The following is a 27884-nucleotide window of genomic DNA, read 5'->3' on the forward strand; positions in this document are numbered from 1 at the left end:
GTATATGACAAGCAGAGCTGCATGTCTCTCCTCTCTCCTTCTATGCCCCATCTGATGCTTTTCAATGTGCAGCTGCTGCTCTGACAGGTGCTTCTTGGAACTGAATTGCTCAACGTTTTAATTCCACCTTCCGGGAACATACCAACCATGGCAGAAGACAAAACCTTTCGTTATGGACTGATTATCCTGGGTTTCTTTTTGGTGATGATTGGCATGTTCATTATGAGTGTTGATAAGCCCCATGTATACATTACATTTTGCTCTATGGGGGTCCTAATGATCTTTATTGGAATCACTTGGAGCATCTGTCAGTGTTACCCAAAGGTAGGTCTCAATGCAGTGTACATGAAAACTATCAAATCTGGCTCATTTCCAGTTAGTGCCATACCATGAAGGCAATACAAACATAAATGGCTACCATGTAACTAAACCAAGATAATGTTTTGCTGTCGTTTTGAAGACTTAAGACCTCTTTGCCATATAGTCTTAAATATAACTGATTACCAAGGATTGGATGTAAATACTGACTACAGAAGAAAAGTAAAAGTAGATTAAAATCTGCTGAAAAGGTAGAATCTACATGTAACAGATTATTCAGTATCCAAAGACTTTAATTTAAAAGAAGTGACTAAAAATACAGCGCTCTTTCCTTTACATTTAAATTGGTTGGAGACTTGGGGAGAATCAAAGTGGAGAATCAAAGTGATCCAATAGGGGAAATAGCTGATAACTTCTTGCAGTAAATGTAAAGTGCTAAAGTGGCTCCCTTTAAACAAACCTTTATTGGGATGAAGAAAATGGTTTTATAAGGCAATATGCATGTTGCTCTTTATTTTGTATGTTTTTGAATAACTCATTTTTTACTCTGCGACTTTCAGATTAAAATTTAAGCGACTATTTGTTTTCTAAGGACCCACTTACCATAGCCTATTGGGAGATGAGTAAGATGGATTTTAGTAGAAAGCCAAACAAATCTACCCAAAACAGGTTAAGAAGAGCAACTGCAAATTATACCACAATGTGTGTCTATATTATATATAAAGTTCATACTAAGATTAACTTCTCTGTTAAGCCCATATTGCAAACCGTAATAAATTCGCTTTTTCTTACTTAGAGTTCCTTTTAGGCAGAACCACTTATTGAATTTAATGCCAGTAATTGATTCCATTAACTTTTGCCGGTAGGAAGTAGAAGTCTGCATTTCAGGCATTACCCACCTACCAGCATACACATCTGCCATTGACAGTGAATAAAAACTGGCTCCCAGCAGTGAAAGACTTTTGCATGTGTAGATTTCCCTGAGAACTACTGTACCAGAAGTGATCTTATTATCAACTTGATAAATATAGTTACATAGTATTTGAGGCTGAAAAGACACATGTCTATCATGTTCAACATTTGCCGAACATTGGTCAAAAAATTAAACTTGCCTAACTTATAGCTGGATAATTAATGTTAACTGAACATGAACACAAAAGTCCTGAGACTGGGAAAAGTTAAACTGTATGGCCTAAAAGAAACCTTATTTTAAAATTTAAAGGTGGGTCCAATGTCATAAGTATTAACATGAAGTTTAGCAAAATTATCTCTGGCTTAGCTTAATTGTTGATAGGGAGGGAGTCCTTTTCAGAAACAGACACCTTTACAAGCATGTCATCTCGTCCTATAGTTTCTAAAAGGCAAAGTAAAACCTAGAATAAATGTAAATATTAACCTGATCTCTCCTGCAACTTTTGTAACCGTGTCTTTTATAAGTGTAAACTGCATAATCTGTTATTTTTAGATGCCCTAAATAATGTATATATTATTTTTATGTCAGTTCTTCAAAGTATTATTATTTTTTATATAGCGCCATCAGTTCGCCCAACGCTTTACAGTATACAGGGGTACAACAGACAAAACAGTTAACATGTACATATATATACAATTCACAAAAAAAAAAAAAGGTTTACAGTTACATTTGGATAAGCTTTGGAGACAATAGGCAGAGGGCCCTGTGTACAAGAGCTTACATTCTAAAAGGGAGGGCGGCTCAGACATAAGGTCAGGGTAACTAGCATGGTGGTACAGTTCATGTTGATGTGTGAAGAGACAGAAGGGGCACAATAAGAGGTGAAAACCAGTGGTTAGTGTATGAGAGAGAAGATTAGGGGTGTTCAGTGGGTAATCCCATTTCTGAGGGTTTATGTTATAGGCTTGAATGGAAAGGTGAGTTTTAAGAGACTGTATAAAAGCCTGGAAACTCCGATAGTGTCTAATGGGATAGGGAAGAGCGTTCCAGAGGTGCAGCGTGTGAGAAGTATTGGATGTGAGAGTGAGAGGAGGTGATGAGTGAGGAGGAGAGAAGGAGGTCGCATGTAGAGCGAAGATTACGTCTGGGGGTGTACTTGGGGATTAGGGTGGTTAAATAGAGTGGTGCGGCACCAGTAAGTGATTTGAAGGTGAGTACAAGAATCTTGAACTGAATCCTGTACGTGACAGCCAGTGCAAGGATTGGCAGAGAGGGGCGGCACTTATGGAGGAATAGCATCTCTTAAATCATTTTAGACTAAATGGCACTTTAGGGCTGTGACACACAGGGAGATTAGTTGCTGCGTGACAAATGTTCCTTGTCGTGGGTGACTAATCTCCCCGAAATGCCATTCCACCAGCTAGAATGTAAATCGCCGGTGGGATGGCATATGCGGCGCCGCCATTTGCTGAAGTCGCCGAAGTTTCCTCTCAAGGCAACTTCAGCAATTCACCACACCGCGTATGCCATTCCACTGGCAATTTACATTCTAGTTGGTGGGATGGCATTTCGGGGAGATTAGTTGTCCGCGTCAAGGAAGATTTGTCGCGTGGCGACTAATCTCCCCATGTGTCATAGCCCTTAGGATTCTACCTGCAAATAATAATGACTGCTTATTAAATTAAAAGTGCTTTTAGTTATATGTAAATGCAATTGCTTAAAATCTGTATTTCTGTTCCTAACTTTCCTCTGTACTAATGGTCCTGACTATTTAAACAATGTAGCAGAAGCCAGCTTATTGAAATACCTGGCAAATGGAGTCTTGGCTGGAGGAGAACTGATTTTTGCTATTTTGTCAGAACCAGTAGCGCAGAAAGGGATAGGAAAATACTGCTTTCACTAGCAATTATGTGAAAACTTGAAAACCATAAAAAATCTGTAATTATCGTAAGGTTGCTAGCAATAAATATTATTTTCATTTGGCATAATTTTATTTTTGGGTTACGTCCATTTACTCACTCACAGTATACATAGGAATACTATTAGGATAGGACTTGTTTCAGCTGAGACATCGTGTGATGATTACATTGAAATAGCTCTCAGGTCATTCTAAAGTACACTTTTTTGTTTGTGATGATTGAGAATGCACCAGCATGGCAGCCTCTAATCTAAATTATGCAAAGGAATGTTCTATGCGCACACTAAGTTATGCCCATCATTTTATATATAAATTACCGTATCACCTTATATAACAGAATGCATTTTTACTTCATTACATTATTTTACAGATAACCTTTACTCCAATTGATATGGAAGATGATTCCTTCACTGAGAAGTCTCCAGTGCTCACAAATGACTCTATCCCTGAGAAGCAATGGTATGTCCCAAGGATCTCAGTGCTCCCATTGTTGCTGTGCATGGACTGCAACATTGTACTTGGAAAGCTCATCACTCATTGAATCCTTTTTTTTAAATTCAAGGTCAAACATTATTACATTGTACAAAATGGAAAATATGCTCCTTATTCATATCTGCTAAGTAAATCTTTAAACTTAGAACAATATAATTATCGTATCACTAAAACCATCTCCTTTAAAAAAATATATATATATAATTAATGATCAGGGACAAAAAAGTCAAACGAGTCATGCATAAACATGTTAGGTTATGAAATCCTATATCCTTTGAATTAACCTTCCTGAAAAAAAATTGCCTGCATTGTAAAATTTTGAAAGACAGTTTATTTACAATGGTAAAATCACAATACAGTCGCAAGCAATAGAGACTTGTTGGGTCTTAATCTGGGATGTAACTCTGGGGTCATGGGTCAGACACTAAGGGGCTGATTTAATAATCCACGAATCTGAATCCCGAATGGGAAAAAATCGGATTGGAAACGAACATTTTGCGATTTTTTCATAAATTGTCGCGACTTTTTAGTAGCCATTATGACTTGCTCGTAAATTGTTGCGACTTTTTCTTATTGAGCACTCGTAAACGGCGGGCAAACCTTTACGACTTTGCATGATTTTGGAAGCCTCCCATAGGACTCAATGGCACTCTGCAGCTCCAACCTGGCCCAAGGAAAGTCTCCCATAGGGCTCAATGGCACTCTGCAGCTCCAACCTGGCCCAAGGAAAGTCTCCCATAGGGCTCAATGGCACTCTGCAGCTCCAACCTGGCCCAAGGAAAGTCTCCCATAGGGCTCAATGGCACTCTGCAGCTCCAACCTGGCCCAAGGAAAGTCTCCCATAGGGCTCAATGGAACTCTGCAGCTCCAACCTGGCCCAAGGAAAGTCTCCCATAGGGCTCAATGGAACTCTGCAGCTCCAACCTGGCCCAAGGAAAGTCACGATACTGAAACTTGGTTGAATCCGAAACTTTCGTACTCGGCACGACGGCTATGAAAAAGTCGCAACAATTTATGAGCAAGTAGTAATGGCTACAAAAAAGTCGCGACAATTTATGAGCAAGTCGTAATGGCTACGAAAAAGTCGCGACGATTTACGAGCAAGTCCTTATGGCTATGAAAAAGTCACAACAATTTACGAGCAAGTCGTAATGGCTACGAAAAAGTTGCGACAATTTACGAGCAAGTCGTAATGGCTATGAAAAAGTCGCAACAATTTACGAGCAAGTCGTAATGGCTACGAAAAAGTTGCGACAATTTACGAGCAAGTCGTAATGGCTACGAAAAAGTCGCGACAATTTACGAAAAAATCGAAAAATACCGATCATTACGAAAAAAACGCATTCGGACACTTTTCGGACGTTCGTTGATTAGTAAATGTGCCCCTAAGGGGGAAATTTATAAACATTCGAGTTTTAATTTTTTAAAGTGTCTGGTTTTTATTACATGCAAAAAAACAGAAAACTCGAATGTGAAAATTCCCCATCATAAAGCTTGCAAGTTTCTGTAAAAGTCAAAGGGAGTTGCCCTAGGCAAAGTCAAGCCATATTTTCAGACTCAAATCCTGTTTTCACTTATTTGCAAACGTATGAAGCAGTCTCCTCAACCCTTTTGACTTGTTTGTGAATCCCCACTCCTCTAACTAAGCTGATCAGAAAACCCTGCACTACACTGATGAGCCCCAAGGAGGGTGAAACCGGTCTGTAGTTGGGAATCTGATCAGCTATTATCCTGGCTTTTGCATTGAAAACCCAGTGGGTGAGCTGTAGCCTATAGGATAAACCCATGTAAATGGGACTTTTCTAACAGCCTAAAGGAATTTGTTCCCAGAATCCTGTTTTTACTTATTTGCATATGTATGAGGCGGTCTCCTCAACCCTTTTAAATTTTTTGGGTAAAGACACACGGAGCTACTAGTAGCAGCTACTTGTCAAGGCTACTAAAATAGAGTTTATAGAGAAGCAGAGCTCCGCTTCTCTATAAACTCTTTTTGGTAATTTTGGCCCTAACGGGGGCGGCGTAAACCGTGGTAGCACGGAATGACTTACTATAGCATATATCCTGGTGAGTGCTCCCCCTTTTCTTCTATTTTGTTGTCTACTTAAATAGACAATGTTGATCATTTACTGATAATTGTCTCTACTTGTGTTTTTCAGTATTGTCTATGGCAGGGTATTTTCTGGCGTTTAGTAGCCATGAAAAAGTAGCTGCTACTAGTAGCTCTGTGTGTCGTCACCCTTAAAGTTTTTTGAGTTTTTTACCTTGATGAGATTCCTAACCCCACACTAGTTAAGATTAACCAATTATGCTGATTGGAGAAACATCCCAGGGTATTTACTCCAGGAAGATCATTATTATTTGAGAAAGCCAGTTGGATGACTGGCAAAACAATTTCAGAAAAACACAGCAAGTCCAGTTGATTTAACTTATTACTACAGATAGCCATGACCTGGATGAATGAGAACCTTCACAAACACATAAACACTACTATAGTTTATATAAACAAGCTGCTGTGTAGCAATGAAAGGGCTAAATGGCACAGGTTAAACAGAGTATAACAGATAAGCTCAGTAAAACACCTTTGTATTCTACTGTACATAGCTTATCTGCTATGTAACCTGAGCCTTTTCTCCTCTGAATGGCTGCCCCTGTGGCTGCACAGCGGCATATTTATATAAACCATAGTAGTCATCTGAAAGCAAACACACCAGTTTTACCAATACAGGGCATTGATACCTTATATTTTACTTACCTTAAAACTTTTTTATTTTTTGATGTTACTGTATCTTTAACACTGCAAATCAAAGGGTTGGCACCGGTACTAGGAACAAGGCATAATACTGCTACATGGGCTTGAAGATAGTGCTTTTGTAATATGTACAAGGCAGGGAAGACTGAAGCAACAATGGGGCGTTAAAGAGATAACCAGCTACAACTGGCACTTACAGCTGGAGTTCCTGGGAATTCTTCATGTGACAATCACAATGGAGAGGTGAAAACAGGTGGCAATACTAATCCTTAGAAGGTGGTGTCTAGCAAAAATAAGGGTTTCCAGGTATAATAATGACATTTTTTTACTTGGAATATTTACAGTATTTATTAAAATATCCTTTATTTCTTCCCTAGCTCTAGTACCCCTTATACTAGCAGTAAAGATGCTGAACTCTATGAAACTGGATTGCCATCCTACGAACAAATTCATATAAAGGTGGAAGAACCTGGTGAGGGAAAAGATGATCTGTCAGTTCCCTCTCTGCTGCAGCCTGTGCTGATAGACTGCTCTCAAATGACTTTACAGGCTAAGATTGAAATACACAGGAATTTGGATTATGATGGCCAGAAAACAGCTGCCCTCACTGGGACTGACGATTCAGTATGGTAGGTACCAGTATTGTGTGTCAACATTCTTCTAGATCCTACTGAAATGCATACTATTTTGTGATATGATTTAAAAAACATTAATAATGAATAATTTATTCTTCATTTTGGGAAATATTCTTTGTTTTTCATAAGTAACTGTAGTAGGTCTAAAAATCAGGGTTTGGGGAGCTGAGACCAACTTAATAGCCAACAGCATTGACCAAAAAAAAGAGAAAAAATGTTTAAATATCAGACGCGTATGTGATCCCATGGCATTGCGGGGAGATTAGTACTAATCTCCCCATGTACCCCTGCCCTAAGGGTGAAGACACACTGAGCTACTTGTCACGGCTAGTAAATGCCTTCCCACCACCAGTAATGTAAATCACTGGTGGGAACCCATATGCAGCACATCATTTTTGGGATAAGTTGCTCGAGGTAGTGAAGATTTATCACAGGCAACTAATCTACCTGTGTGCCATCACTCTAATCGGCTGAGTGCAGATAGTTTATACTCTGGATAATACTGATAGATGGTTATATTGACAATGTGCTGATAAGGCAAAGTGTAATAACCGCCCATGAAAAACCATCATGATGACTATTTAATGTACATCGAAGTATTTTTTTAAAATGTAGTTCTTATACCAGTATGTGATAAAGTATAAATAGAGAAAGACTGGAGTCTGTGTGGATGGATGTTGTAATAGTCAGGACTGGATATGGTAAGGATTTGTGATAGCTACTAGGGTGGATCTTGGCAATAGTGCTTGCAATAAATAAACAGATTTTTCAAGTAGTGCTGATATGGTTAGCTTAAAGATAAAATATATAAGAAAGGAATCAAAGGAGAAGTAGAGGCAAATAACATTTCCAAACTGATGGGAATCTATTGGAGTGCACTTTTCTTTTTGGAAAAGTCTTTAAGGTGAAGGAAAGGTAAAAATCACTGGCAGTGCCAAATATTAGATACCCCCCTAGTGATTGTAATCACTTACCTTTTACCCTGGGCTAATGCTCCTATTGGGAGAAAACCGCACTTCTTCTTCTGTCTTCGAGCTGCTTGCGCATGAACAATAGAGTGAAAAGCTGAACTTTAACTAGAAAGTCGACCCTACTGCGCATGTGCTGGCCCCGGGATTCAGAAGAATAAAAAAAGATGGAAGTGGTTTTCTCTCAACAGGAGCACCAGCCCAGGGAACAAGGTAAGTGATTGCAATCACTGGGGGGTGCCTAACATTTAATAAGAGTGTAGAGGTATGGGTGATTCAATTCATAAGTGATGCAGAAGGGCACTGGAATGGAAGAGATTTGTGGGCTTCATTTTCATGGTACTACAGTATTTTTGCATAGAAAAGGAAAGTCTTTGGGCATAATAGGGTGTTCAAATGTAAATGTCACCTTTTCTTTTATATTAGCCTTTGCAAATTCTTCTATATCCGATTAACTACTCGTAGTTTTGGATCAACCTCTGCTTCCCTTATAAGTGAATTGACACAGGATGGCCAATACAAATAACTATTAGCATTTAAATAAAAGCTTTAAGCTTTCTAACCCATTATTTAAAAATTGGAAACAGTTCTCTAGTTTTACATAATTATTTTGCTTTACTTACAGCTTACTTGACTACAATAGAGATGCACCACTTGCTTCCCTGAATGAAGAGGAAGAAATCAATACAACATCTTGTGAGTCAGATGCAAGAAGTAGTCATGACTCTCTGAATATCTGTGATACGTGGCCATTTAAACAGAAAGATGTGATACCTTTTGGAGAAACAACCTCCTTTGAAGGAATTGCACATATAGATTCACCATTACATGATGCAATAAGTTTAAATTCAGACAATGAAAATGTTTTTCCTGCAGACCAGAAAAACAATACTGATACCGAAGATCCATCTGTAAAAGCATTCTCTATCCCTGATCAAAACCAGGAATCAGAAGTGTATGACTTGTATTATGGACTGAAGGATGAACTGGATCACTTGGTGATTGCTGATGAATCCGACTTTGAACAGTAATAGAAACATACTGACAGTTAACATTTGCTTCACAACAAAATACATTGATTTTATATTGAATAATAGGACTGCAACTGTAAAGGATAGGCTTTTGGGAGTTGGTATGATGTATTTAGCCTTTCTATGTCAGCTGGTCTGTGCAGTAATAACTCTTCAGACAGGAATAGAAACAAACAGACAACCCTGGCTTTGGTTCCAAAAACAAATGTATATGGATTTGTATATTCTATACACACAACTTTTTATTAAGCTTATGGTTTTATACAAGTACAGTATACTATTCTAAACATTTATTAAAAATGAAGGAGCAATTTTAATTCAGGTATGGGACCTTTTATCCAGGGTGCTCAGGATGTGGGGTTATTTGGATAAGGGATCTTTCTGTAATTTGAATTAGCATACCTTAAGGCTGCTAAAATAATTTAATCATAAATTAAACCCAATAGGAATTCCAATAAGAATTAGTTATATCTTAGTTAGCATCAAGTACAAGGTACTGTTTTGTTATTATAGAGAAAAAGGGAATCATTTTTAAAATGTTGAATTAATTGATTAAAATGGAGTCTATGGGACATTACCCTTCTGTAATTTGGAGCTTTCTGGATAATGGGTTTCCAGATAATGGATCCCTTACCTGTATAAAGCATGCTTTTGATATATACAAGTAGATCATCAAGTCTGTCTTTTCACTAGGCATGAATTGTCTGTTATATTTAATCTAGAGGTTTTAAAGTATGGCTTTTACCCCAATTATAAATAGAAAGACACTATGCACTTAGCTGCTATGGAGTAAAGGGCATGCAATTAAGTATTACTCTGTAATACATTTTTTACATATGATGGATGATATCCCTTCAGTGAGCACCAACCATTTGGGTTTTTTGCTGTGCTGCCACGATTAATGTGGGGAAGGTCTTAAAAGCTCTCATAAAAATATTGGTGTGATTTTAAGTGGGTGCAGTTTAAAAAAGGGGAGTGGTCAAAACTGTTTTCCATTATTAGCCCTATACAACGTAGGCCAGAAGTTGGACAGCAACGGTCTAAGGTATTTTTATAGAGAATTACAGAACACTGTCATATTACATGTTGTAATATCTGTTATAGTTATGGAAATCATGTTTATCTTGGGTAAAACCATGGGCTGGACCATGGTACTGAATAAGAATGGTGGCTTGTGAGTACATATTCCCAGTTCCCCTTAGTAATAACACAGTGACCTTGTTTCCTGAGGAATGCGTTTATTATCTTGTTAATTTTAGAACTGACTCAGGTAAAATACTTTTGTATAGTTGGAACCCAAAGTTTGTTTAATTACACCCTTAACAATACAAATCTCCCACAGTGAGTGATTTAATTGTAGATATTATGTATACAATAGATCTTTGAATGTGTTCATAATAAACACTGACTTCTAGCCAAGCATTCTTTGATGACCATGGTTTGCCCTTCATGCTGTCTGGAAAAGTCATGTAAGTTATTTTGAATTCAGAACAGTGACATTACGAGACATGGAAACCTGCAGACGAGCTTCACTTACCTATGCTGAATATGTACTCCTCATCTTTAGGCTATCTTTTACTCTGTAATACAAACTGATAGGCCAAAGAGCATCACTGCATCCTCTTTGGTGTCCCTTGGTAGATACGCCCCTAAAATGCCACCACATACATGATATCCTCAGAAAGACTATTGTCACATGAATCATAAGCATTTAGTTGTCCTTTTTTTGCCTTTTTGGGTCCATGTAAAAAAATCAAAGCTGGTCAGAAATATTTTTTATTGGTAATAAGACTGTATGCCAGCCTATGTATGCAGTTCAGTTTGCCAAAAACCAAAAGTAAGAGGATGAAAACTAAGCATACTTGTCACAATATGATTTAGCCAGAAGTGGCCCAGTGTGTGAAATGAATTTTTGTGTTCAATACAAGGTACAAACCCTTTTCCAAAGCACCATTGTTAGGAGTTGGTGATCAAATTGAATCTGTGGCTAATACGAACTAAAGTCCACGTAACAAAGTTTATATTTTGAGTGCAAAACAGAAATCCATTTTTTAAGGCCACTGGAGACTGAAACATGTTGTAGCAATAAATCTTTGCTGTTTGCCATTTACTGACTGTGTGCTTATACTATTATCTCTTTAACAGGAAACAGGAACATATTATAGTGCTGTACTTTAAGGTGACTTGCCCTCTTTGGATTCAGTTAAAGTGATACTGACATCTCTTAATATGTTATAGCAGCTATGAATTCAACAAATAGAAATATCTAAAAAAATATTTAAAAACATATGTTCACTTATTAAGGAACCAACTCTTTCTTGCATGTGATCCCTCATCTCTTTTGTAGTGTCACAAACCGCCTGGTAGGGATTTTTCTTTGCACCATGCAGGACAGTGCTGCTCTGATAGGTAGGAGGTGCTGCTATATTCAAGCAGTAATCATTCCTGTCTGACAGTGCTGAAATCAGTCTCACAAGCAGTGCACAAATAAAGGGTTTCTCCTTATTTGTCTCAGCACGCTGAAGACAAGTGAGAGCAGCAAGATGAAAATTCCAGGTAAGTGTGTCATCTGGAGCCTTACTGACTCATTGGGGTTGATTCACTAAAGGTGGATAAGCGTTATCGCATGGTTGTTGTGTTAAAATTGACGCGATAAATAACGACCAATTCGTCAAAGTAATTTCACATGCGTTAAATCACGCATTACTGCAATGCGTTAATTCGCATGTAGAATTAATACTAATGCATGATTCACAAACACATATGAGCTTTTGACAACACAACATGGACTTTGCAGTGGGATTTTTTCAAGTCTGTGTTGGCCCTAGAGTGATGCAGCCTCCAGTTTGCAGGGAAATGGTCATTTTCAGAACAGTAGTTTTCCAAACGTAATGGTTACGTGTGTTAAATCGTGCACTAATATAGCAAGCACCGAAATATATCGCGCACAGTGGGAATTGACACACGCACGGAAAATAACACAAGAAGAACGCTCATCGCAACTTAAATAACGCAACAAACATCGCATCTAAATTTTGATGCCTGTCCTTTTAGTGAATCGAGCGTTAAGTCACAAAAAATAAATAGCACTCGTTTATCGCACTTTAGTGAATCATCCCCATTGAGTCTTACGCCTCTAATAAAATGTCAGGCTACCTGGTAATGTGCAGTGTGGACAGATGGTGTTGCAGTAATGTAGAAGCTCAGCCAGCAGCAGAAGAAGAGAAAACAATTTAGAATGTTTTCCCTTTTTTGCTGGGGATGCTTTATGCCTCTAGTTGTGTTCCTACCTAGGCTCAAAATGTAGATTAACAGGCTTTGCCACCATATATCATTTTAGACTGGAAAAATGCATGTTTTTCCCCACAAATAGATCTTAGGTGTTGCACTATGAAGCCCAAGGTTAGTTCAGAATCTAAATGTTTCAACAAAATTGGGGTCTATCCAGTCCATTCATTTGACCATGTATGTGAAAAACTGTGCACCCAACATGATTAAATTATAGGTGGTGCATCTGCTTGTCTGAGCAGTTTTCTTGTTGATGTAAGGCCCCTTTCCTTTGCTGTTATTTGTTCTGCTGGTGGGAGACATCAAATTATTTTCATGCATGGTGGCTGTTTGATATTGTGAAAGAATATTTCCAATAAAAGGTACTTGAATTTCCTTATAAAATGATTTTCTTTGACTTTAACTAAGGGATATATGATGATGGATGATACTTCTGTATAGGAAACTTGAGATCTGTGGCACACCGGATGTCTGCCATATGCAATTGCTCCCATATTTTGAAATGAGAATCAAGAGTTCAATCAAACCATCAAGCAAAAGAACAAGAGTTCAATCAAACTATCTGTGTTTCATGGTCCTAAACCTTATGTTACACTGGTGTACAATACAGTGGACAGAAGATATAGCCTAGCAGAAGAAACAAATTTGGATGTCACTGTGAAGGCATCAGAACCAAAATAACGGAGAAGACATCAAAAAGTTTGCTCTTCCTTTCTGATTTTTTTTTTTCTGTCCAATGACCCATTGTCCTATTCTTGAATCACTACATCAGAGATATTCAGAGACAATCATTAAACATAAGAAATACAAGGTACAACTGAAGAGTTTTTCTGAAGTAATTACTAGTCTAGGTTTTATTGTGTATAAAAGAGTAAGGGATTTATATAGCATTTTTCTCCCATGAACTGAAAGTGCTTTACAACAAGCAAGGCATCCATTATAGGCTCACTAAGTAGGTTGGGACACCAGGAGATTAAGTGGCTTGTCCAGGGTTACAAGTAATTGTCACAGGGAATCCAACCAGGGTCACTAGCATGAGATCCCCAATCAAAGGCTGATCACTTAACTTCTAGGCCAACAAAATTAAGTGTAAAAAGTGATTGAAAATGTGTTATATAAGAGTCATAAAGATAACACATGTGGTCCAAAAGATATAACGTGCTAATGTGTAGGATGCCTAGAGCATCTGTACACTGCATTCATTGTAACATTGTGTGTGAAGTAGTAATTTGTTTGCCTGCCATGTTTTGTTTGTGTAGTGTGGAATGCAACATGCAGAGCCCTGTGAACATTGTGTGAGGGGGCGGCATTACACCTGACATGCACACAAAAGATATTTCGAAATTTTTTTTCTTGTAATTTGACTCTAGGAATGAACCCAACATAAGAAAACCCAGGTAATCAGTAACCAGACAGGATCATCCGATCAGACAACAAGTGGTGTGATGTGACTCCTCCCTTCCCAAATCTGAACGGCAAATAGCAGACTTTGTAATTTTGTGTCCTTTTTCTTATGCGTTTGTACCAGAATATCTGGGCCCCTTGGCAGCCTTTCATTTCCTTATAGTATTCTCTAGCAGGCATATGGCATCTTAGATATCCCTGCTGTTTAGTGACTGCCACTTATATCTGCTTACTTCTTCTCCCTCTATATCATTTTAACATTTCTTTACCCAAGATGATGTATTCTGCCCCCCTTTTCCTTCTATTCTGTCTTCTTCCTCTAAGGCCCAACTGGGTTATGGCAGATGAAGATGATTATGGAGAAGAAATTGTTCTGTCCTTTGCCATGCAAGAAGAAGCCCAAGTAGATATGGAGAAGGAGACATCTATTGGGGCTTTCTACTGGAGTAATAAGGTAATTTAAGTCTTTGTTTTAATATTATTATGATGCTAAGATTCAGAATGTTATACTCCATTTTATTTTCTTTCTCTACTTTCTTAATGAAATCAGTTGTAATGAGTGTATGTACTTGCCCTACATCTAATGTGACCAACAATAGGCCCTTTAGTTCTCCACTCAAAGAAACTATTATATGTAATTCAGAAGACAATAAACCTTAGATACAAAGCACCATGGAGTTAAGCACCATGTCATGCAAAGGAAAGACGCTTACATAGTGTCTTTGGTTATAAATGTTTTACTGTTACTGCTTCATGTTATGTTCTGTCTGACTGTGCTGTTGATGAATCTGCTCCCTATACACATGGCCTCACTTTATGTTTTCATGTAAAAATGTTGATTATGTTCTTAAGTAATACGCCCACATCCACTCCCCTTTAGCTGTATGGTGCACATGGTGCTAGGGCAATATACAGGTATGGGATCTATTATGCAGGATGCCCTAGGGCAGGGGTCCCCAACCTTTGTTCCTTGTGAGCCACAATCAAAGACAAGACAACACAAGAACCATAAAAGTTAATGGAGGTGCCAAATAAGGGCTAAGATTGGCTATTAGGGAACCTCTATGCACACTGTAATCTTAAAGGGGGTTTTATTTGGTAGCAAATCTTGTTTGAGAGCAACATCCAAGGGGTTGGGGAGCAACATGTTGCCCCGAGCTACTGATTGGGGATCACTGCCCTAGGGTTTTCCAGAAAAGGGATCTGTTGTAATTTGGTTTAGAGAAACATTTAAACATAAATAAATGTAGACTTTGCCACCAATATTGACTCAAGCAGCTTAGTTATGATCAAGTACGAAGTACTTGTTTATTATTAAAGGGAAAGAGGAAATTATTTTTAAAAATTAGAATTCTTTGCTTAAAATGGGCTTCATGGCCTTTCTATGATTCCCATTTACGGATAAGAGATTGCATACCTGTACAAAAGAAGTCAATTCTCTTAAATCTCCAGCATTTCAATTTCTCAAAGAAATGTACAAAAACAAGATTTAATTCCGTAAGATTATAAAATATTTAACCCCAGCAAAAACTGTGATGTTCTTTTGTAGGAGGCCTGGAGAACTGCAGGCCAGTATGTGGTGGTGTTGAAAGAAAATATTCACAGGTCCCAGACAGAGAGAGTCATCCGCCGGCTGCAGGCAAGAGCAGCAAAGCATGGCTACCTGACCAAAATTGTTAACGTCTTCCATGAACTTTTCCGAGGGTTTGTTGTGAAAATGAGTAGTGACTTATTAGAGATGGTAAGTTTTGCAGGCATGAAAAGTACTGTACTCATTCTGCATTCCTCTAGTCTATATGTTTTTTAAAAAAACTCATACAGTTCAAACATACTATACTAGGTATATCCAAGCTGGTAGGGCCACAGTGTACATGGAATGCCAGGGCCAAAAATGTACTAACAAGATGAATACTTTGCCATGGTTCTGTCTGTAAATAGTCAATTCCAATTACTCTGCTCCTCATTAAGTCATGCACAAATCACTTATTGCTTTAGGGTGTGTACTGACTGCCAGACAGATCTTGCACATGCCTCCCTTATTGTAACATTGATGCTGCAATGCTCAGCCCTTGTTACTAACAAAGCCAATATTATATTCCAAAGTAAAACTCACTCATTTCACACAATGTTTTCCTGATCCCCTGAAAAACTCAAAATTGTGGTTCTACTATAATAGTTAAAAGTACAAGTTAATAATGAAAGTTTGTATTAAGGTGAATTACCCGTTTCAATAACATCAAAGATTATTATATAAACATGTTAGTTGGAAAATACTGTGGGTGTGAGACCTTATCTTCATGTGATGTTGATTGTTGCATCAGGTCTGTAAAGTCCAAGGTACCAGCCTGGAAATACCCTTATATTTACACTTTTTTTTAGTTTGTAAATGATTTGCACTACTGGACACAATGGGCCCTCACATTCCTTGTTGACTGTATATGCTATAATTGCCTTTCAGGAAAAGCAAATGTTCTGTGTCTCTTTCTTTTCAGGCTCTGAAATTGCCACATGTGGATTATATAGAGGAAGATTCATTTGTATTTGCACAGAGTGTTCCATGGAACCTTGACAGGATTGTCCCTGCCCAGCAAATGGCCAACCAATTCAGCCCACCTAGTAAGAACTATTTATGTATCCTTGGGTTCTTCCCAGTGGCATTTTTCACAGTAGCAGAAAGGAAAATGTCATTATCAGAAAGTAACACTTAAATAAATACAGCTCACAAAAGGAATTGCTTATGAAATGTACATAGCTCAGGCCAGGACAGCAGGTGTCAAGCAGTATATGTATTCATTGGCATCTTGTTTATAGAGACAACCCTGAAACTTACAAAAATGATCTTATATAAAAAAAAATGTTATGAGGAGCCCTGCCAGCAGAGCTGCCTTCAAGTACTTGCACATGTGGCACAATGGGTATAAGAGACACCATACACAATACAGTAGCATGATCCCAACATAACAACTGTTTATGCCCAATGTATCTTTTTGAAAAAATATCCAATTACCTCCTTATATAAAGTTATGTTCTTTATATGAGTACAAGTCCTCCTTTTTCATTGCTGTGCAATGTCATTATTAATACAGTTCTAGCTGCTGGTTCTACCCCATTTTCTCAATATGTTGGCTTGTTGTTTATCTCATAGATACGGGAGATTCTGTTGAGGTTTATCTCTTAGACACCAGTATTCAGAGTAACCACAGAGAAATAGAAGGAAAAGTGTTTGTGACAGATTTCCAGAATGTCCCAGAGGAAGATGGAACCCGCTTCCACCGACAGGTGACTTATGTAATATTTGTGCCACACTCCCTTGCGCGCTGCGTATGTTTCTTCTGTGCATTCTGCACATAAATAGTTAGGGATGCAGTAAATCCACTATTTTAGGATCCAGCCAAACTTTTTGTTAAAGATTTGTCTGAATACTGAACCTAATCTGAATCCTAATTTGCAAATGCAAACTAGGATAAGGAAGGGTTAAAGAGAACCATTGTGTGAAGCATGTAGTGAAAAATGTTCAACTTCCGTGTTTATGGAACAAAATGTCATGTGATTTTAAGGATTCAGATTTGGTTTGGCCAGAAGCATGGATTAAGCCAAATCCTGAACTGAATCCTGGATGCAGTGCATCCCTAGTTAAAATATAATGTATTCGGATTCTGGCTAGTGCAGAAGATACCAGCTTGACTCTGTAGTGCATCATTTCTTAATGCCCAGCAGAGGCCCAGCCAGCAGAAAAAACTCAGCAATCTGCAATGAATAGGTCTTATCAGTTATCAACTATGCACATCAGCAAGGGTTCTGAAATGAGATCAGATTTAAAACTGAACTTTTCCAATTTTGCCTATAATCAGGGTTGGTTTCAGGGCAGGGCATTTGCTCTGGGCCACAAACTCAAGGTACTAAAATACTCTGTGTGCCTTTGGGTTAAGTTAAATTGCCTCCATAACACTAATTATAGCTTTGGGTTTTAGCTTGATTCTCTGGTCACTGTTGTTTGAGCAGTATCTACAGAGCACATTTGTGTGTCTTCTAATGATCTCATCATTTTCTGGTAGGCTAGTAAATGTGAAAGTCATGGAACCCATATGGCTGGAGTGGTAAATGGAAGAGATGCCGGTGTAGCTAAAGGCGTAAATGTCCGCAGCCTTAGAGTACTAAATTGTCAAGGCAAAGGCACAGTAAGTGGAAGTCTAACAGGTAAGTGTATGTGGGTTTGCTATATCTGATACAGATTCACATTTTTGTGTTGCTTTAAACTCTAGGTAATGAGTAGGAATTTGGTAAATAGGGTGCAGAAGTGCAGTGGTTCTGGCACATCTTCATAAGAAGCAGAGCTTGTATTCAAGGATCAGTTCAGTGCTTTGCTATATTTTCTGTAAATACAATTACAGTTTTAGTGTAATTCCCCATTCCCAAAAAGTGACTGTTTGTTAAAGTATAGTCTTGTTTTATATAATGATGCCATATACCATGTCTGTGAGAGCTAGCCACATGAAACATTTACAATTCAGCAACATAAAGGAGAGGTTTCCCAATCAATTTCCAGCTTTTAGGACTTTGGAGTGAATCACAGGCCTGAAATGTAATTACTCCATCCATACTTTGTTTCTTCCATTGCCCAGCTTTGTCTATAATCCCATTATATTTTGCCCGTCCCTTCCTTGGGCCAGACTTGTCTTTTACTCAAACTAATTTACACACTCATTTGCTCATATACTTTTAGCATCTTTACAGGTGGTAATGTACTCAAAAGTGGTAATTACTTTATATTTCAGTTAAAATAACTAGTGTTTTGCATGCTTTTTGAATAACAGATTTTTCATAATAAAAACTTGTTCTTGCACTCTGTGAGTGCAATGTAATGGTTCCTGTATGTAATGTATGTGCCTCTGTAATGTGCCTTTTGCTTACCAGTGATTTTTAAGCTAAGGTTTAGGCCACAGGCCCTCCCCACCCCTATCAGTTATTGGCTGTTTTTGTATGTAAATCTGTATGTTTAATGTATACACCTATAACTGTACAGTTATACAAGTTAATAATAATAATGTTAATAAAAAAGGCCAATCTTAAAACCAAACCAAGGCAAGGCAGGTCTGGCCCTGAATGTGATAAGAAATATGATAGTTCACTATGTATTAAAATTGTCCTTGGATATTCACAATGTTTGCTAGAGGTCTAGTAACCCTTAGCAATAAATAATATGTTTGCATTTAAACAACAGACCAGTAAATGCAATAATCATGAAGAGAATTAAACACCATTGCTCAATATACAACTACTGTTTGTCTATTATGGCTTGGCGTCATAATAAATTTTGCCTTCTTCCAGGTCTGGAGTTTATCAGAAAAACATTGATTGAACAGCCTTATAACCCGCTGATTGTCCTCATCCCCTTTGTTGGAGGGTACAGCCGGATACTGAATGCTGCCAGTCGTGCCCTGGTCAATACAGGAGTTATCATAATTTCTGCAGCTGGAAACTATAAGGATGATGCCTGTTTGTACTCCCCAGCATCAGAACCTGAGGTAATGTCTCTCTCATGTTGCTAGTCACTTTCATGTTTCTCCTGCTTTGACCCAAGTCAGCAATTTATTGTGATTTATATCACTGTTTGGTGTGTCTAAATGTATATTAATGACCACCCCTAAAACAAAACAGTAGAAACATGAGAACCTAAATGAATTTGACTGTTTGCAGCTCACAGAGACCAAGTTTGTACTATGAATTTTTTTTTTTTTGTGATTAAATATGGCTGATGTGTGAGTATTCTAATAAACAGGTTATTACAGTTGGAGCCACTAACTACCAGGACCAACCTGCAACAATGGGTGTACTTGGCACAAATTATGGAAACTGTGTTGACTTATTTGCCCCTGGAGATGATATCATAGGTGCCTCCAGTGACTGCAGCACCTGCTTTACTTCAAAAAGTGGAACATCCCAAGCAGCCGCACATGTGGCAGGTACAAACAGAGCTTTTCTAAGCTGTTTATGTCACACACTACAACAATGTTTAATCCAAGTCACATTCTTTCTGGATTTCAGCCTTGTAGTGCCTCACTGTAGCTTGCAATAAGGCTTGGCCTCCATATGCACTATCCCAGACTCCCCTGGGGTGGCATTGCCTAAAGTTTATCTCACAACACATCAAAGAAAGTCTAATCAGATTCTTTTTGTTTTGTATTCAAACTGATTGTGATAAAATGTGTATCTTCCAGGCATTGCAGCAATGATATTAAATGACAAACCAGACCTATCAGTGTCAGAATTAAGGCAGAGACTCATACATTTCTCTACCAAAAAAGCCATAAATGAAGTCTCGTTCCCAGAGGATCAGAGGCTGATCACTCCTAATCGAGTTGCAGGGCTCCCTGTGAAGCTTCTCACAGGTAGGTTGCTAAAAGCTCTTATTATTATTGTCATTATATTATTAAATATTGTCTCAGTAATGTTGTCCCTTTTATAACTTAGTGGCTTAAAATTCAAATTTGTGAATTTTAGATTATTTTTGAATTCAAATAAACATTTTATAAAAACCAAATGTTTGCTTTTTTTTTTTTTATTAAAAAAAAAGTAATCTAAAAAACACAACTGAATAAAACCATGAAAAAAAAACTGATTGCATCAAATTCATAGTCTATGCCTCATTTTCAATGGGTCTACAAACTCTCAAAAAAGAAAATTTGAAGAATTCTAATGGCCTACATTTGGCCTAAGACCACTACCATCATCTTTTACATGAATTCTAAAGCTTTTAGATGCTAAATTTAAAATTATTTGAGAGTAATTTGGAAGCCCAAATTCGTATTCATGAGTTTTTAGCGCAAAGAATTAAGTATCATGGCAAATTTGAACGATGATAAATCAGCCCTTTTATATTTTGCTAAATGGATAGTTATTTCTATAGACTAAAAACCTTAACTGTGTCTCTGTTCTGGGCAACCTTAAAACAGTGTCTAATTGAGACTACTCAAATTCAAAATTTTGCATCACATCATCATTCATACCTCTTTTCAGATGAGGAGCTTTTTTGTCGTACAGTTTGGTCAAAACCATCTGGCTTTGCTCGTAAAGCAACAACCTCAGTTCAGTGCAGTGGGAATGAAGAGATGTTCAGCTGTTCCAGTTTCTCCAGGAATGGGAAAAGAAAAGGAGAACACATAGAGGTGGGTAGATATGGAACACGATGAGCACTTGAATGAGCAGCCTGTGGGCCTAGCTACGTTGTTTAATTGCCAACTGAACGTGCTGCACCAAAGCACTTCCACTGCTCAATAGAATTCTATGATACCTGGGTATTTAGTAGTAAATGCATTGGATTTCTTACAGTGTGTATTTGTGACACAACTCTGTTGGCAAGACTATACACATTAAAAAGCTATTTTGTATGGAAGGCACCAATTATTTCTAATAAGAGGAGTGTCAACCTGAAATACTACATTTGAAAAGTCATTCCCATACCTATTAAATTCTGCTATCCAGAAAGTTAATAAATTAAATATATGAATGTAGCATGCAATAAACTAAGTAGCAAAACCAATACCATTTATTACATCCACTAAAAAAATACCTTAAAAACAAGTTGACAAAATCTGAGAGGAACCCTTCATCATATAGTCAGAATATTATAAACACAACTGTCTGAGATACAGCACAATGTTAGTCAATGAAAAAATACAAATTGGTACACACTGCTGCAACTGCTATAAAATTGACGGCCCTCGGTTCCACAGAAGTTGGAAAACACTGCTATAATATATAAAGAGTTCCATTAATCAATACACTAATTAGCGGTCAGTTCATTGGGGGTCAAAGCTCTAAATTTATACCCAATACTCCTTCCTGCCCCTGCTCTGCATTGTCATTGCTTGATATGAAAGTTACAAACGTCTTTAAATAAGTTATATAAACTGCATGTTTAGGGGCCCAATGCTGTGGGGCCTAATAACTAGTAGTAGTAGTTAATAAATATAGTAAAAATAATTAATGTGCTAATAAATCAGTATTTTAATTTGGGGCCAGTGGAATTTACAAGTTCTTTGAAAGTAATGTAACTTATGTAAATTGTAAAGTTATGTATGTTTTTAAGCAGTTTTTGTTTACGTAAATTTTGCATTGCTGTAACTTTATACGTAACTTTGCAGCCGGGCCCTAATTTCAAAGATTTCACCAGGCCTAGTACAGTAGTACCCTCTCCCCACCCCCCACCTCCTCGATGGCGGCGCTGGTTACGCATCCATATCATACAGCACTGATGTAATAAATGATATTGGTTTATTGTGTGCTACACACATATTTTGACTTAGAACTGCAGAATAAAATAATATCCGCATAGACTCAGCCCCTTCGTGGCATCTTCCTTAAACAGGGAAAATCAGAAGAGGTGGGTGCTCACCAATCCAGCGCAGTGCTCCAATGCTGTGTAAATGGCAGCAGCAAAAAGGGAGGAAAAAAGCCTGCATCCTACTCTGATAAAAAAAACTGTCCTTTGTTAGTTACTTAAAACCATGGGTAGCTACTGCGATACAGAAAAGCCTGCTGTGTTTCAGGTTTGACCCCTTTATCATAGGCTAATGCAGCGTTTTTCAACCACTGTTCCGCGGCACACTAGTGTGCCGCGAGATGTTGCCTGGTGTGCCGTAGGCAGGGCACCAATGTACTAGGGGGGCACTGCTCTTGGCACCAATGTACTAGGGGGGCACTGCTGCTGGGCACAGAGTTACATTTTTTAACATTTTCTAATGGTGGTGTGCCTCGTGATTTTTTTCATGAAACAAGTGTGCCTTTGCCCAAAAAAGGTTGAAAAACACTGGGCTAATGAATACATTTCCTTTTAAACATTTGCAAACAGCGCCATCTACAGATCAACAAAACTACATAATACAAAATAGCTTAAAACAGAATAAGACAATCAATCAGTGGGACCAAAATAATATTGAAACCAAAAAAAAAAAAAAACCCAAAAACTCCACAGACAATACTTTTCAATAAGAAAGCTAATATATCCATATATTAAATTCCAAATGCTAAATATTAACCCACTAATACATTAGATGAATACATATTTTAATATGATTTAACATAACATTTATATAATGCATGCTTGTTTTTCAATCACCATTATATTACTATAACCAATCTCAAACAAAGTGGGAAATACCCCATTTGGATTTCAGACCTAGAGGAGTACAGGTAGATAGCTCAAAAATCCCAAAGATTTCAAGTGTGTAATAAAATCTCCCCCCCTTAAAGACAAAACTTTTAATATATATTTTAAGCTGCTATGTGCTTATACAATTTGTTAATTTAGGACTTGTGTATTTCACATTTTGGCTAAATAAACAGGAAGGAGGTGGAAGGAAGACGTGTATTGCGCACAATGCATTTGGGGGAGATGGAGTTTATGCAATTGCTAGATGTTGCATTTGGCCAAAAGCTGTCTGTCACATTAATTCTACCACACCTGAAGATGGAGAAGAGCCATCCACTGTAAGCTGCTCAAATGAGGACCACATTTTAACTGGTATGTTATGCATTTAAAGGGGAAGATTTGCAACTCCTGATCATTTCTATCTTAAGGAATAGTAAATATATGACCCTACTGTCCCTGTTGTATCTCAGTCTCATCACCTCTACCCTTTGAGATCTTCCGGTGGCCATACACTGTAATCCATTAAAAAAAGCGTATAGGATTTAATTAGCCTGTTATCCCCAAATGACCTTGCCAAACGAGCAGACCTTCTACCGATTTCCCCACCTACGTGTGGGCAATATTAGGTTAATTTGATGGTTTGGCTTTAGGGCCAAACAAAGAATTAGAATGGCAGGCGTAGACTCAGTCAAATTGGGGACTGCATCAACATACAACAATCAAACCTGCTGATCAAGATCTGCCCGATTTCACACCAGATGTCGGTCAGGGAGGCCCATTGGAGCAGGGCATAATGAGGAAAATTTGGTTTAAATTAAAAAGTATATTTACAAATGCCTGATGAACACCACTCCTCGTGATCACAAAAATAATCCATGAGAAAAAGCTTATAGGTATATTCATAATATATTTATTTAATGCCAATGTAAATACCGGTGACCCCTGCAAACAGGAATTGTACAATTGTCTATACTTGTGCATACAACTTTATAAGCATGTTTGACTTTACATTGTTACAGTGCTGATTTTAGGCATTTATCAACTTTTTTTTTTTATCATTTTTAATTTTTCCTATAACTAGGTGCAGGCAGTAAAGGCGGGGTACAACTATTCTGTAATAGGAAGGGGCATAATATATGTTTACTGCAGTATGTGCAGCACAACATTCTTTAAGAGACTAATCGTAAAACTGACTCCTAGTCCCCTCGCCTTGTTAGCCAGTCTGCGCAACCCCCTAACCTGACAGGGTGGAATGTTTTGCTGTAGTGGGGAGGGTAGCAGATTGTCAGATTAGCCTTGGGTGCAAAAGCCCATTCACCCAGCTTTGTCTCTAAGGGAAGGGGCACACGTAGCAGATTGCCTTTCTTTCTCATGTGCTCATTCCTGTAGCGCCATTAACAGGCCCAGCATCTGCCAGTGTGGGGCTACACGGAGTGGATATTAATGCAAAAAATAATGCAGTGGATATTGATGTATACTATTGATGCAAAAATGCATGCTATACCCTCGGCATAGCAGTAATGGAATGTTGTTGAACAGGGTGCAGCTCTCATCATGGGTCTGGACATTTGAGTGACTTTGTAAGGCCCATACACAGGGCTGGCAATGAAGGCTCGGCTTGTGTTGGAAAAAGTGAGGTCACTTCCCATGCTCTGTGCTGCCATGCACCAGACATTGCCTGCAAAGTGAAAGAATATTCTCCCGTGGGCTTTATGGACAAGGTAAGAAGTGTCACAATAAATTGTATTCTTTTAAAATAAGCCGTTTAGAACTATAACACACAGTGCTACTTGTAGCCAGATATTTGTCTCAGCTACAAAATACCCTGCCATAGACAATAGAGAACTGTCAGACAGTTCTCAGTAGTGTCTATTTTGTAGCCGTGACAAGTCGCTGGCTACAAGTAGCTCAGTGTGTCATTAATTACCTTTAGGTTCACAGGACTACTGTACCTGCAGCTGTGAGATGGTTTACACACATCCTAGACAGACCCTGAAAATTGAATGAAAGTGCCAAAGCAGAGCTGTTGATTGGTTAAAAAGAAAAGGGATATAAAATAGTGGGTTGTCTAAGGAATAGGTCTAGTTATATAGGGGACTGATGGGGTAAACTAACCAATGGGTGGACTAAAGGAAAAGGGAGGGGGGGGAATAAAGTGGGAATGTTGCTAAAATTAAATTTTAATATAAGCTTCCTGTGTTTTTAAAACTTCCATATTGCTTCTGAAATAATCAGTTTCATCTGCACTATCCTGTTCTCAGCATGTCTCTTCATGCAGCTGTCAGTCAGACTTTGATTGAAAGTTAGCTCTAATAAACATGCTGGGGGGGTCTCTGTTTGCTTAGAATATATTAGCGCTAACACTCAAAATAACTGACTCCAAACAGATTCTGTGAATACTGTTTTTACACATTTCTTTTAGTGATGGGCAGACTAGCCCAAAACCCATTGGTTTGGGCTGACATTTGCTCAATATTGCTAGGCCATGGGTGGGTTTGGGCTGAGCTCTTCCTTCCGCCCTCCCTGCCCCTGACATTACAGTGCCCGGCTTCCGCCTCTGGAAGCCTCTATTTATAGGCATGCCTGCCCTGCCCCCTTCATGTCATCAGAGCTGGGGCAGTAGAGCGGGTCTGTAAATAGAGGGGCATTGTGTGTGCATATCACCATTTTGTTAACCCAAACATCACTACTTTCTTTTACTGCCCTTTCCAACCCTGGCACACTATTGAAATATCTGTTTGGATATGAGAGGCATTATTTGCCTGCCCTTTAATCTCCTCCCTGTCAGATTTTGATTGACAGTTATGTCAAATACAGGTATAGGATCCCTTGTCTACTGTAGAAACATGTTTCCAGAAAACTCTGAAGGGAAGCCAGTCTATTTTAAGTAAATAATCCTAATTTTTAAAAATTTCCTTTTTTTTATGACTCCAGTCTAAGCATTTTAATTGCATGCTAATGTTTACAAAGAAAATGTCATTGCCAAACTGTTTCATTGGCTCTGATAAAGGAAGTAAAATCATGTCACCATGCTGAGCCAACAAATGGCGCAGAGACACAGCATCTCACCTGCATTTGGCAGTTCAGTTGGTGCCCTTGCAACCATTTTTTTTAAATGTATCTGTGACATGCTGTGCAGGTGGCTGACACTGACCAAATATTTAACCAAAAACCTGAGATTCAAACCTAAGTCTCAACACATTTGTGCTAGGGTGGATTCATTATGTATCTCCTATTAAACCCCCACAGGTGACTGTTTCATGCGATGAAGGCTGGACGCTGACTGGCTGCAATGCATACTCCCGCAGTTCCAATACTCTGGGAGCATATTCTATTGATGACACCTGCGTTGTGTCAAACCCTAAAGGTGGAAAAGGAGCTGCCGCCATAGCTATCTGCTGCCAGAACAAACACACTGAAAACAAACAAAACACAAACTACCGGTGAATTATACCAATATAACCTTCTGACTTGTGAAGCTTTGAACTTTTTTTTTTAAGTTGTACATTGGAATATTGGCATTCTGCCCAAGACATTTGAAACATAAATTTTAATATGCATGTTGGTTAGCTGAAGGTATATATCAGGCATCTGCAAGTTGTAGCTGTAGTTATTCTACTAATATAAACATATCTCTTACTTATAGCCAAATTCTGTTGGGAGTAGCAGAAAAATGTAAGAACCTTACAACAGGTTGTATTATTACATCTATAGTAAGCTGAGCTATACACAATATAAAAAGAAAAAAAAAAAAAAGCTTCCCTTTCTGCAAAAGACCCTAATATATAGTGCACAGATATTTATAAACATGGCCCTTTTCAGTGGCATATCTTATAGGTCACGGTATCTAGAGCAGGAAACAAGAATGACAATTGCTAAAAAGAACAAACTTTGATTAGGGCAACATGACCCTTAAAGGACATGTAAACCCTTCACAAAAAATGTAACCAGTGAACAGCCTCTTTGAAATCTTTAAATACTTGCCACTGTTGTTGTTCAGAGGTTAATAGTAAGGCTGCAGCATCCCCTTAATCACTTTGGATTCCTTCTGCTCTAACCCACTTGGCCCCTCCCTTAAGAATTAACTTTGGCTGTTGGCTACTGGGCATGCTCAGTTCTTCTCAACTCAGGTTACCAAACACACCCTTCAGTCTAACAGCCAATGAAGAGATTTTTTTCTCCTAACCTCAACTTAACCGTTACAGGGCACAACCCAAGCAGAACTTTTTATCAAAGTAGGTTCTGCCTGTGTAAACCTGCAAGATGTATACGTTACTGAAGATGTGTCAGAGGGAAAATGGCCACTGGGTGAAAGCTGCTATTTGTTTTAGGAAAGTGTGATGGTGCTGGTAAACAGAGGGGATATATGCAGTATAAAGGATGTAGTGTGGGAGATGTGCCCAACTTATATACATGGTAGGAAAATGTAGGGTTTACATGTCCTTTAACTGGTGTAAATGTGATTGTTACAGTGTACTCTTTCATATAAAAGTAACTTACATTCTCATTTTTTAGTCCCTTTAGCATAGAATGTTTTTTGAAAACATCTATAATTGTAGTTGTCAGGCTTAGTGCTCTCTCTTTTATTGCACTAAAGGCAATAGTAAGAGCTTGTATCTAAATTGTTTGTTCTAGTCTTTATTGCGAATTACAGACAGGAGTTATATACAACGAGCCTTAGGTTCTAGGATGTCAAGCTTGGGAAGGATAGGAATGACATCTCCAGGCACTGGCTGAGGACCTCTGAAGTCATATTTCACTGCACTGCTGGAGTAGGACATTACTGCTTAAAGCTTTGCTTTCCACTGTACTTCTCTTTTTATACTTTGGACATATTTATTTGGGGCTTGTGAACTAGCTTTGTTTTGTACATCAGTCATATTTTGAATAAAACATAAAAATATATAAAACTTGTTTTAGTGTTTATTACACGTAAGCAGGGCCCGCCATTAGGGGGGGCACAGGGGGGACAGTCATCCTGGGCCAGGACACTTCTCGCTTTAAAGGGGGCCCGGCC

At 38.2% G+C, this 27884-nt stretch overlaps 2 protein-coding genes across 2 annotated transcripts; both read left to right on the forward strand.

Moving 5' to 3' along the window:
• On the forward strand, positions 1-9341 carry bsnd (barttin CLCNK-type chloride channel accessory beta subunit). Its single transcript, XM_002931465.5, has 4 exons — positions 1-324; positions 3520-3608; positions 6768-7019; positions 8619-9341. The coding sequence occupies exons 1-4, from the start codon at positions 148-150 to the stop codon at positions 9022-9024; spliced, it is 924 nt and encodes a 307-aa protein (XP_002931511.2). The 5' UTR covers positions 1-147; the 3' UTR covers positions 9025-9341.
• Positions 9342-13780: 4439 nt separating this feature from the next.
• On the forward strand, positions 13781-27772 carry pcsk9 (proprotein convertase subtilisin/kexin type 9). Its single transcript, XM_002931433.5, has 12 exons — positions 13781-14170; positions 15266-15457; positions 16209-16332; positions 16862-16995; positions 17772-17913; positions 19045-19241; positions 19496-19679; positions 19935-20105; positions 20734-20882; positions 23062-23239; positions 24407-24588; positions 26117-27772. The coding sequence occupies exons 1-12, from the start codon at positions 13991-13993 to the stop codon at positions 26312-26314; spliced, it is 2031 nt and encodes a 676-aa protein (XP_002931479.1). The 5' UTR covers positions 13781-13990; the 3' UTR covers positions 26315-27772.
• Positions 27773-27884: the final 112 nt, after the last annotated feature.

This window comes from Xenopus tropicalis, chromosome 4 (genome assembly GCF_000004195.4).
Source record: "Xenopus tropicalis strain Nigerian chromosome 4, UCB_Xtro_10.0, whole genome shotgun sequence".
Taxonomy (NCBI): domain Eukaryota; kingdom Metazoa; phylum Chordata; class Amphibia; order Anura; family Pipidae; genus Xenopus; species Xenopus tropicalis.